At 44.4% G+C, this 12676-nt stretch overlaps 1 protein-coding gene across 34 annotated transcripts in view; it reads left to right on the forward strand.

Annotated features, from left to right (window-relative positions):
- Positions 1-12676, forward strand: part of NRXN3 (neurexin 3) — a 1557595-nt gene that overhangs the window by 109371 nt on the left and 1435548 nt on the right. For 31 of the 34 annotated variants that reach the window (XR_014313528.1, XR_014313529.1, XM_082737604.1 and 28 more), the window contains one exon: positions 7023-7052. The exons of 2 other annotated variants lie outside the window; for them this stretch is intronic. Coding sequence is in view for 29 of the 32 variants with exons in the window: in XM_082737604.1 (XP_082593730.1) it covers positions 7023-7052 (30 nt within the window). In the remaining 3 variants the exon portion in view is untranslated. Of the gene's footprint in view, positions 1-7022; positions 7053-9745; positions 9753-12676 lie in introns of those variants that run through there. One more of the 34 variants, XM_082737614.1, reaches the window with a different exon arrangement.

Below are 12676 nucleotides of genomic sequence, written 5' to 3' on the forward strand. Positions count from 1 at the left end.
TTCCTGTACATACAAAGCCCCGTGCTGCCCTTGTCTTTGAAGGAAGATCTTTAGTTTGGCTTTCTGATGATATCACATGTGGAGCGGGGTCAATGACTCGGGACCCCAAGTGTGTCTCCTGTTCAGATTTGCATTTTAATGAGGGGAGATTGCTTAATAACCCTAAGAAATGCCTCCAAAGGAAAAGCTTCATGTTTTAGTAGAATCTTGGGGGTGGGGCTTAGGGAGAGGGAGATAGTGGCCTTTTAAATGGGCTCCCCGCAGTGTTCCTTATATCATGCTGGACCAGAGTCATAAATGAAGTTGAGTTAGTATCCAGGCGTATTTTCTGCTGCTGAATTCTCCAAGACATGTCTCCTCCTTTCTCCACCAGCACTGAAGGAGGCCGGGTAGCAAGTGTTATGGTTATCATCACCGTCTGGAGAGTCCATCTGCTGGCTTAGAATCCTCACTTCACCCCGCACTAATTAGTGTGACTTTGGTTCTAGGTCTTGGTTTCCTTACCTGTAAAATCAAAATCATAGCAATGCCTTTCTTAGAGAGTTATATTTAATGAGGTGACATATAGCCATGCCTTGTCTATAAGAACCATCAGCAGATATTAGGGGCAGTCCTTATTCTTTTTCCCAAGATCACCAGATTTCCCCTTTTAAGTGCTTAAAATGTTAACATGTGAATTTCTTTCTCCTTCTTTTCCAAATTCCCAGTCAGCTTATAGCCACAGTCACTTGTGGCTTCTCTTGGTTGGGTCCCACCCCCTACCCCATTCACGATCTCCTTAGTTCCTCTAGAAATATCGATGAATGTTTCTATTACCTTCTGATTTTATGTAATTACTCTTTTAAAAAGTCCTTGTGGCTTCATAAGAATTCAACGTTAGCACTTGGCACTTGTAGCAATTAGTGACATTTAATTTCTCTACTTCAGTATGGAAAAAGAGATGATATATGTGGATTTTAAACAGGGATAAAAGTTACCCTGAAAGTGAATGAAAGAAAAGTCTTGGCAGAGATAACTTGCTTTTTTTTTTTCCTGAATCTTTTTTTTTTTTTTTTTAACCCCATGAGTGACTTCCTTCTTCCCTTGAAATACTTTCCCTACTTACTCAGGCAAAATGAAGGAAAGTAGGATGGATTGAGAACCATCTGAGGTGGGTAGGATATTATAGGTTTGAGGGGGAAACCATATTCGCTTAAATTATGAAGGCCTTCAACTTCTGGCCTGGTTCCTGAACACTGCGTCTTCCTCTTTCCTGTTTCAGTAAATGGTTTCTATTCTCTGTATCAGTCATTCTCATGACGGGCTTCATGATGGCCACAGCTGCTTACAAATGACTTTGCTTTCATAGCCGTTTCCATTCTCCCAAGCTGCAAAAGCTGCTATCTCCATGGGGATTTTCCCAAAGGACGTAGCAGAGTTTAGAGGGCCATACGTATATTTTGCATATAATTTACATATTATTTGCAGTCTGTTCTAAGGCAGTTTCAATTTTGTATATCTTACCGACTGGTAATCTTTTTCTCTTGTTCTTACATCTGCCCTGAGAGCCTGTGCACAGAGATAGGTAGGCACAAGAAGGGTGGAATAAAGCACTAAAAAGAGTGAGGGGATAGGTATACATAGCAGACATCTTGGTGGGATCCAGAATGGTCCCTGGATCTAGCTAGGGCAGCATTCTATCAGGGCGTGACATCTAGATGGACACGTTCATTGCTTTCAAATTTTTGGTATTTTTTTTTTTTAAGGCATTATAGTTCCACAGGAATTCAGTGTTGGCAATTCTCAGTATCCCACCTGTCAAAGACTCTTCTGAGTCTACCTCCTGTTCCCTGCCCTCCTCCAGAAGGTGAGCTTTTATGGAGCTGGCTTTGGAGTCTTAGTTGAAGATCTATTCAAATCCAGAGCCCATGGTGAGACTGTTGTGAAAGATGTTGTCCCTTTTGCTTCCCTGAGTCCCTGTTCCAGGCCATTCTTTTCTGAAGCATCACACCCAGAATAAATGCCAAACTCCAGACCCAGCCAGATGCTAGTCCCAGGGCAGGCTATGTAGTCCAGAGGGCTGCAGCTGACCCTCTGTTTCTATGGCTGATGGGAAGGCCAATCTTCCTTTTTCCCCCTTCCTCATCAGCCACACAGATAACACACACATCCAGCATAGATTCCTTTTTTTCCCTTACTAATTATATCCTTCTCAGTTAAGATTTTTTGAGCATTATTTTCTGTATCTATATTTGAAAGCCACATAGTTCCTTTTTCTTTTTTGAATATAAAATTTTATTTTAATGTTGAATACGATGGGGAAAAAAAAGAACCTCCGGAATACCTTAATACCTGTCCCATCTCTCCCAGTTAAGACTCAGTCCACGAGCCCCTTTTTCTTGGAGGGTTCATTGACTGACCTTCTTCCAGGAAGGGGCTGTGATACACCCTGATACTTGTCCTGACGTTCTCACAGACATTAGTCCTACATTTTAAGATCCATCGTAGACATTTTTGCTTGAGGGATTCTTCTGTTGCCTCAACTCATCATGCCGAAAACAGAACTCCTCATTGCCCTCGCCCCCGTTCACCCCCCAGCCCACCCCACCTTCCTGTTTCTGACAACGTTCACTCAGCCTCCCATCCACGCCTCCCCTGAAGCATCTCATTGGTCACCCAAAGCCTGTTGGATCCTCTTTTTCCTTTTCCTCCCCACTACCATGATTCTACTCTAGACCCTCCGCCTGACTGATCTTTCTGCCTCTGTCTCTTTTCCCTCTCATCTATCCTGTCCACACCATTGCCAAAGCAATCTTCCTCAACATCATTTTCCCTGGGTCATTCCCCTGCCCATGAACCCTCACTGTGTCCCATCAGCTGTAAGATCAAGTCTATTTTCCTTAGCCTTGAAATTCAAGGCCTTCCTACAGTGGTTCTTATTTTCATCCTTAAGATCACCTTTCATTTCTTCCTTACATGAACTGTTTATATGTGTCTATTGTTATTTGAATAGCATGTATTACATGCCTACCATGTGCCTGGCGTGTCCTAGGTGCTCCGGGAACAGTGAATAGGGAAGTCCTTACGAATTCACTCTGTGGTCCTGGGAGCTAGCTGGTGGTGTTACCTGGAATGTCCTCCATCTCTCTAAATCCTAAACCACCTTCCAGTATCTGTTTCAAATCTCACTTTCCTCCAAAAACCTTTCCTGTACATCCAGGGCCCTCCTTACAATCCTGTGGTCTTTATTGCCTGAATTCATCATTGGACATGTAGGAATGATCCATTCATTCATTCATTCATTCCTCTTTCAGTCACCAGACAGGTACTGAGCACCGGCTGTGTGCCGGGCATTGTGCCTGCTGTTGACCCACACGCCAGTGTGTTTTTATGGCATAATAAAAATAACAATAATAATCCTTGTAAAGCCCTCACCATGTTCAGGCCCAGTTGTATGTATATTTAATCCTGAGAACAACCTATGAATTTGGCATTGTTGTTATCCAGATTTTGCAGATAGGGAAATCAAGGTGCAGAGATGTTGAGCAACTTGACTGCGGTCAGAGCAGTAGGGTTCAAATCTGGCTCTGAAGTCCTTGATCTTTTTTTTTTTATTTTTAATTTTTTATTAACATATATTTTTATCCCCAGGGGTACAGGTCTGTGAATCGCCAGTTTTACACACTTCACAGCACTCACCATAGCACATACCCTCTCCAGTGTCCATAACCCCACCCCTGTTCTCCCAACCCCCTCCCCCCAGCAACCCTCCATTTGTTTTGTGAGATTAAGAGTCACTTATGGTTTGTCTCCCTCCCAATCTTGTTTCATTTATTCTTCTCCTTCCCCCTTAACCCCCCATGTTGCATCTCCACTTCCTCATATCAGGGAGATCATATGATAGTTGTCTTTCTCTGCTTGACTTATTTCGCTAAGCATGATACCCTCTAGTTCCATCCACGTCATCACAAATGGCAAGATTTCATTTCTTTTGATGGCTGCATAGTATTCCATTGTGTATATATACCACATCTTCTTTATCTATTCATCTGTTGATAAAGTCCTTGATCTTAACCCCTATATTTCACTCTTAGGTGCCAGTAATACATACCATATGCATGTTTATGTAAATATAAACACATAACATCTTCCCACTTAGACTCCGAATTCCTAGAGGTTAGTGACCATCTACCATATTTTCCGTATCTCCACTGCCTCATCCAGTCTTTGTGTATGGCAGGTGCTTGAATCATGTGGTTGGTGGATTCTTGGTTTTTCCATTCATTTGGAGGGAGTGCCTTCGATTTTCAACAGCAGGGAGGAATGTCTGGGGATAGAAGGGGACAGAAATAATTTCAGAACAGACCTAGATACTCTGGAATTCCTGACTTCCAGTTCTTAATTCTGTAAGCTTTGAGGATAGATTTGGACAAGAGCAGGCACTGATGTAAAAGCTCTTCAAAGGGGAATAAAATTTCCTTCTCCAAAAGCAAAACTTAACCCATATTGTGGTTGCATCGTTTCTCCCTTTCACCTTCCTGTTTCTTGTCCATTTTCCTTCATTGTCTGCAAAACCAGTTTTAACATCAGGATCCCAGATCTGCATTGGCCTAATATTTCTATTTAAGATTCTCATAAGTTGAAGAATACTAACATTGGAGTTGCAATCCTGCAGCTTAATAAAGCCTGATAAGTACATATTTGAATTTAAAAAACACAGGTGGTGGGTTATTTGCATTTTAAAAGTATTCCTTCTTTCACAAAAGGATCCACTAAAGGGCTCCATTAACCAATTCCTCCTAGTGCATTTATCATACAATTTAATTTACCAAAAATTGATTTATATGCAACTCAAGTTCTAGTGAGCATGGGAGTCACATGAGCAACTTGCTTAAAATTCAGATCCTTCCCCAAACTCTTCCCCAAGATTCTAAGGTATTAGATTCCTCAGTGGGGCTCAGGCTCTTCACTGTTAAGAAGCATCCCCAGATTGTTGATGTAGGTGGTCAGTGCAACACGCTTTGTGAAACGCGGCTTTAAAGAAACACATGCAGCCCCTACTTGGGGCTCCCCTTCTCCAGGGCTTCTCACACCCCGTAGGCCAAATGTCCTGTTTACTCTTCATTCAGTACGTTTTTTGAAATCTCTATTTGAGGCTATACCGCTTCTCCTTCTCTGAGCTGTTAAACATCTTTCATTGTGAGTATGAAATGTTTGTCCTTTCATTTTGAATTGAAAAAAAAAAAATGTAAACTACCCCCCCCAGCTGTATGTAGATAGAATTGATGTATAACACTGCATAGGTTTAAGGTGTACAAGATGTTGATTTCATACATTTAAATTCTGCAGAGCAATTGCCACCAGAGTGTTTACCACTCCATCCTGTCAGAGAATCCCTGTTTTTTGTTTGTTTGTTTTTTGTGGTGAGAACATTTAAACTGTACTTTCTTAGCAACTTGGAAATACATAATACAGTATTATTTTCTTTTCATTTTTAACACTTTCTTTTAGTCTTAGGTATCTCCTTGGATCTTCTTATTCTCATTTCTTAATTCTTACGACCCTCCTGTGAACTAGCCATCTTTCCATACACCCTACCTGGCTGCCTCAGCCTCTCCCCTTTAGTGCTCTTGATCTGGATGTTGAGGGCTCTGGCTTGGTCCAGGAATACCAGGCATTGGAGGAATAGTTACCCTGCTGAGGTTTCTCTTAGCCAAATGTAGGACCCTTTGTTCTCTCTCCTTATCATCTTTTCTCAAAAAGGGCCAAATTTTTTTTTTAAACTAAACAAATCATGAGAACGGCTTACTTTGGCATGATTCCATTCCTCTGTGAGTGTTAATCCAGGGCCTCGAGAAATGAATGCCAGAAATGTGCATTTAAAATATGATTATAGTTTAATGAAATTTGTTTAAAAACTAGATTCCACGACATTTACGGCATGTGTATCTATGTATTTAATATATCATTGATCTTTTTAAAAGTCAGTTGCTTGACCCATATTTTCCTCTGATTACTTTTCTAAATCTCTTGTAATCTCCAAAAACATTTGGGGATTTCTATACTTCAGAGATTTTTTTTTTTTCTCCTTTATTAATCCTGTATATCCCTGAATTTCACTTTGGGTAAAGGTTCTCTGGGGTGACCTGGAGTTTGTTAAAATAATAAAAGCAATGGGAGAGCAAACTGGTGCTTCTGGATACTGGTTGGAAATCTTTTCTTTTAATAGATTTATCAGAGTTTACTTCCCCTGAAATAATGAGCTCTTAATAGCCTTGTTTGACTTCCTTAAGAACATAGCCAGAGGTTGTGCAGTTTGTTCACTGGGACTTTGTGTACCTTCTTTAACCCATTCAATGCTGGGCTTGTCTCCCTGAGACCTTCTGAGATGAGGTGGTGGGGGAGGGGGGTGGAGGCCATGGAGGGCAGGGATGTGGTTGTCCCTGGGCTAAGACAAAGGTGAGAGGGAAAAGTAGTTTCAGGTTGCCTGAGACGCCCTTGCAAGCAAGAACTCATTTAATATGTCCAGCATGATTCCATTTTTGGAGAAGGGAATACAGTACCTAAAAAATAAAATTGGGCAGGAACCTCTGGATGGTGGGATTACAACAGATTTTTTTTTTCTTTTCTGAATTTTCCAGTGTTGCTACAGTGACCATGTATTACTGCAAAAAGCCGTTTAAAAGAGAGAAGGAGATGTGCTTGGCCTCCCCTCTTGAGTCTCCTTCCCGAGGGACCTAATCTTTAATAGATTTATTTCAAACCTAAGCATCGCATGGAGCAGGGTGGTGAGAGGAAGGCTCTCATGAGGAGGCCCTGAGCAGTCCAGCCAACAAAAGGCCGTCCTGCAATGGAAGGCCGCTGCTGTGCTGCCCGGCTTCTGAGCCTCGGTGTGTGCTCCTGAGTGTGTGTGAAGGCCTGCCACTCCTTACACTTGTCAACTAAGAGATGATTGCATTGCGTTGCGAATTTTAACTTTGTCTTCTTTCTTTTTTCCTTTCCCTTCCCCTCCTCACCCCTTCCTCCTCCTTTCCCTCCTCAAGGCCTCTCCCATCTCATGATGAGCGAACAAGGTAGGTGCTTGGTGCTTGCAACATTGCAGCTGCCTCGAATTGCTTGCCTTCGTGCCTCTGGCTGGCCGCTCGGAGTCTCATTGTTGCTGGCAGGCCGTTTGCTGCCTGTCCCTCCCGCTGTGGGCCAGGCTGGCAGCAGGCCACCCTGGGGTGGGGGGTACCGTTCCCGATGCATCTTGGTTTCCTGTCCCCATCATCCCTTTGGCTTGTCCATTCTGCACCACCATTTGTCATCCCGGGCACTGGCCCTGCCGGGCTGCCTCCAAGAGAGAAGCATGAAACAAGGCATGACGGCGTCGATAATGGGGGTGAATGGAGCTAATTTCCGAGCAACAGAGCGGTTAACTTCCTCCTGCTCCTCCCCGGGCCCCATGCTGGGGCCCTGTGGTTGGAGGAGAGGAGCTGGGCTTCTCCCCGATTTTCACTCTGAGTAAAGGTTTGCTTTTTGTCTTCCCCTCCATCCCATTGCCCACTGTAATGACTTTCAGCCCCACATGGTCAAAGGAAGCCCTTGGGGGTTTGACTGTTTTCAGTTTTATATAAAAGCAAAAACCACCCAAAGAACATGCTAATGTCTTCATGGCAGGATTCTAACTCATTATACACCCTGAAGAAAACTGCATATAAAGATCTGTAAATTCAGCATCTGCAACCTAAAATATTCAAATATGCAGGGAATGAGCTGTGCAGGAAATTCAGCTCAGCTAAGCACAGGGTGGGCTGTGAATGAAGCCTTTTTCTCCTAAATAAAAATTTTCCACATCATCAGCCTAAATCAGGATTTGAGAACTGAGCCTACTTAAAATTGTCTTTTCCTTCACTGTTCAATTGCTACTATTGTGTTTCTTCTGAGCCTTGGGATGATTGTCAGATTGGTCTACCTGCCTTGCCCTGACACCCAAAGACTGTACTTCAATTTCTCTTATCTGTTTCTTTGCAAAAAACACATGGGACAATGGTACCTCTTTTGGAGGACCAAAGGAAAGGGCAAGGTGGGGCCCATCTATGTTGTCTGGTTTTTCTCGATATTTTGAGGAGGGTGAGGCAATCCTGAAGGGTCACTTTCCTTCCCTGTTCAATTACACTGGACCCATCAGTTGGTGTTGCTGTAAAGGGGAGTATGCTCAGATCAACAAACCACCCACGGCTGAGAGAAGTTTGCTTATGATGTCCAGGGAGCTGTGGTGGTGGGCAGTTGAGGGCATCCTGACTTGACAAGACAGCGTAATGAGGAAGCACACCTTCCCAATAGAATTGAATCCTCCCGAGCTCAGCCAAGATCTGCGATGCGGACTTGACTTTCAGTGAAGATACGGTCTGGGATAGAGTGAATGTCAAAGAACAGAGCTGGAGACAGGAGGTCAGGGGACTTCGGCAGTGTTAGATGGAGCTCTGGAAGAGAGTGGGATAAAGCCTCATTATCCTTGTCTGAGGATGAGGGAAGTTATCTGCTGACAGCAGCTAACTATGAAGTACATATGAGTAGAGAGGATGCACTGGATGTCAGCCTGGTGTCTGGGAATTTGGGAAAGTTAAGCACTTCTCTGCAAACCAGGATGCCCCAGGCTCTTTGAATTACTGGAATCTGATTGGCCTGACTTTGATAGCAAGTTCCCACATAGCTCAGTCTCCACACTGGTCTGAACAACAATGTGGAGAATCTGTATTATCTACCTCCCCCCACTCTCCCACCCCCTCCTCAGTTTCTCTTGGGCCCCCAGCATGATGTGTACCTGAGCAGAGAATTCGCACATACCCATGTAGGCATGCTCTGGGCTAAGTCCAGCACTTTCTAGAAATAGAGTCTTGAAGCAATGAAAGAATGACAGACACAACAGATACCATGAATTCCTCGTTAAAGAGATTTCCAAGAAAGGACGCAGAATTCTTCTGGGTGGTCAGTGTCTCTAAGTGTCTCTATGTGTTTAAGTTGCAACTTGCAGTTTAATCTGTTTTGGGGAAGGTTCTTTGACTGCATCCCCCTCCACTCATGTTTTCCCCATCCCACTCCCTTCTCTGTTCTTGCCCTGTGATGACTGCCCAAGAAGTCAACCCTGCTTCCCACCTCCACTGCTTTTCTTCCCCTCTTCCTTCACCATGAAAGAAAGATTTCTCTCTGGTTCCCATGGAATCTCCAGCATTGGTTTCTGATGGCCGAAAGTATGTCCAGGAATACTTACCTGTGTTGTATGTGTGCACCACTTGTACATGTATGTGACACTCTTGGTCGCCGTGACTCATGTTAATGGTGGGAAAATGCCACCGGAGAACTTGGCTTTGTTGAGACTTTCCCAAACCAAGTTTACATCAGTGAAGTGTGTTCAGTATCACATACATGTGGCTGCCCAGTGCTCTTGCATGCAGACTTTGCCATGTTTCTAAGGACGGGCCTGGGAAGAAACAAATGGGGAAAGCTTAAGCGTGAAGCTGATGAGGGCAGCTGGCAAAGCTGTTTTGGCTTGTTTAGGCTTCACATTGTGCATTTGTCTTGTGCTGCTTTCTCAAGGTACTGTGCTGTTGCATTTACTGTTGTGAGTTTTTGTGGTGTCTGTTATATTTATTTGTGTGTCTGCAGTGTGCTGATGTTTTCCTCTCCCTGCTCTCTCTCTCTCTCTCTTTCTCTCACCGCCTCCGTGGTGGACACCATGCTTCCTCTACTTAACTGGACCTTCCACTTCATTTCTGTAGGTAGAAGTAAAGGTAGAGATGATTTTATTTTTCTCATTATAACTATCAATCTGCCTTCTGCAATATTCATGCCTCCAGGGGGAATTGTCGATTCTGATGAATACAGTCCAGATTATAACTGAGTGCTTTTAACAACAACTAAACAAATAAATAAATAAAAAGCCAATGCTATCATTTCCCTTCAGTGCACTTCATGTTCGGTGGTTGGGGTTCATTCCGAGTTGGCCTGCCTCCCTCTGAATCCAGGATGGGACTTTATCCATTATGACGTGCTATTTCTAGCAGAAACGAGGGACTCTGAAAGTAGTTATGCAGAACTATTTCACTTAAATGTGAAATTGTCTGAGATTCTGTCCCGGTCAGTGTTCAGAGGAACAGGGGAGATGTGAGATGCCATACTGTAGTTTCCATTCCTGGAGACACCTGGAATTGAGACAGCATCTGTGAGGGGAGGATGATAAGAAAGGCGAGAGGAGTGGTATATTGCTTTAAATTTAATGTGAAATTTGGGGGATTCGTATGTATTGCTGTTTTATCTTCTGTGTTTCCTGCATTTGGGGGAGTAGAAATGTCCTGACTGGGGGCAGTGGGCTAAGAAGGGTGGGACCGAGAAGAGCTGTGGAAGGACACAGGCATGACAGTGCCCTCCATCGGAAGAGCATGGAGAAAGGTAACACTGGACTGTCGCTTCCAAAGTCTACCTTTGCCAGGTAGGCAGGGAACAGGAGAGGCGCAGAGAGGGTGGGCTTGCTCCAGTGCTCTGACGGGGCTTTCAGCATCACACCTTTGGGGAGAGCACAGCTCACTCCTTCACTCAGTCAAAGCTGTCGGAGACCCAAGCCCAAGAACATGGCTCACCAGCTCAAGTTGGATTCGCTGGGCAGCAGCGAAGGGAGAGTTGAACTGATAAATTATAAATATGAATCTACGTCCGGTTCTCTTCTCTTCCCTCCTCACTCTCCAGCCCTATCTCCGTGGAGCTGCGTACCGCTGCTTGCTGCAAAGACTGGCAAATCACAGGAATAGGAAATGTGAATTCTGGCGTGAGGATGTTGAAGGGGCTGACAGCTCACTGAACGTGCTGATTTGACTTGGGTCTGAGAACGGGCCATCTCTCTTTTGAGTTTTATGCTTTTCTGGATTTTTCAAGTTATGTATGGTTGCCTTGGAAGCAGTTTGGGTCTTTCCACTTTGAAGTCAGCTGATTGCCTATTCTTTTTACACTAACCACAGGAGGGCTCATTTTCAGAAATTTGTCACGGGGAACCCTTACCCCATTATGAGCTTGGAGCCTTTGGAAAGGAGGTGGGAAAGGGAGAAGAGGCAGAGGAAGGCTGAGTGGAAGCAGACATCTGTGTCTGCCCCTTCCGCTTCTCTGCTTCGTTCAACCAGAGGCTGCCAGAGATCTCCTCAGAGGCAAAGCCTTACCAATCCTTTCCGAGGACTCAGCCCTTCTGAAGCATGTAACTGTGTGTCCTCTGCCCCTCTTCTCACTGGCGTCTGCGAGAATACACAAGAGGGAGTCTTCCTGTCTTCTTCCCTTCCCACGCCTCCAAATCTCTCCTTTTCTCTCTGTAATCCCCTAAACTGTCCCATAAGATAGATCTTCCTTGCTTTTGCACATGGGTACCTTCTTTTCTTTCTCTGGCTACTGCTGCTACCTCTGAGCATGCCCTTTGTACCAGCAACTGTGCCCTGTGCTTTCTACGTCTTATTGTCCTTAATCCCCACACCTGTTGTATAAGGTAGGTGATGGTGTTACCGCGGCTTTATGGAGAAGTACAAGGCTCAGAGAGCTATGTTTGCTATGTCAGTTGGCTACTAAGTGGAAATGAAACTCAGAATCTGGGCCCCTAACCTCTGCTCCTACGGCCTGTCTTCGATCCGAGGATGCCTTCCACGGATGTCCCTCCCAGCTGCTTTCCTGGCACGGACCTGTCTCAGGTTCCAGCCTGCCACTTTGCATTCTCTGTAACACAGGTCCCTGTAAATATTCCACTGCTGTGACCTCAGTGTGTCTAAGTCAACCTTCGTATCAGCTTCCCTTTGCAACGTCCCAATTTTCGTTCATGGTGCCTCGGTCTCCTCATCACCCAGACTTGAAAATCAGGAATCGCGTTCTATCCTTCCTGAACTTTTCTGTGTCCTGGGTGACCAGTTGAGAGATCTTACTGAGATTCTCCTCTGGATTATCCCGTGCATCTCTACTGTCAACACCCTCATTCAGTTCCCAGGTAGCCCTTATTTGATTTTTGCCCAAGCCTCATTGTCCTCCTGCCCCTTCCAGGCTGTCCAGTCACTGAGAACTACTTATGCTCTGCTGTCCTCCACCTGGGATGCAGAATTAGCTATCTCACTTTCGAAGTTGTCCCTAAGATGGCCTAGTGTACCTTTAATCTTCTCTCCTGTTAATCTTAGATGCAAAATTGTTGCCAAATAGGGTACCGCGAAACCTTCCTGGACCTTTCCTCTTCTGCTAGCTTTACTGATTCTCTTTCTCTCTCCGGTAACCACTCCTCCTCACGTTTGTTCTGCCCGTTGAAATCGCACAGAGATTTCATTTCCTAGTTGTTGCTGTCTGTCCTTGAGTGCTGTATTCGGAGGTGAGCTCGCACTTCATGTATCTCTCTAATATTTTCTATTAGAGGTACTGGGGAGCTGGACCACTCCACTCTGCAAGATGGGCAAGGATGTGGAAGGCAAACATATTCATTTGTTAATGTCCAGATGTGTGTAGCATTGTAGGGTGCATGTGGAAGGGACTCCAAATCTCTAAGCCTTCTTAGTCTGCTGTCAATCATCTTCCTAAAAGTGAAAATAAAGCAAAATTAAAATTAAATCGGATCATGTAGCTCATCTGTTCAAAAGCTTTTGAAGGATTCTCATTGTATAATTGTCAGTGTGCCTCCCCAGCTTTATTTTCTATAATAGCTTCC

Source organism: Mustela nivalis (assembly GCF_964662115.1).
Source record: "Mustela nivalis genome assembly, chromosome: 6".
NCBI classification, from domain to species: domain Eukaryota; kingdom Metazoa; phylum Chordata; class Mammalia; order Carnivora; family Mustelidae; genus Mustela; species Mustela nivalis.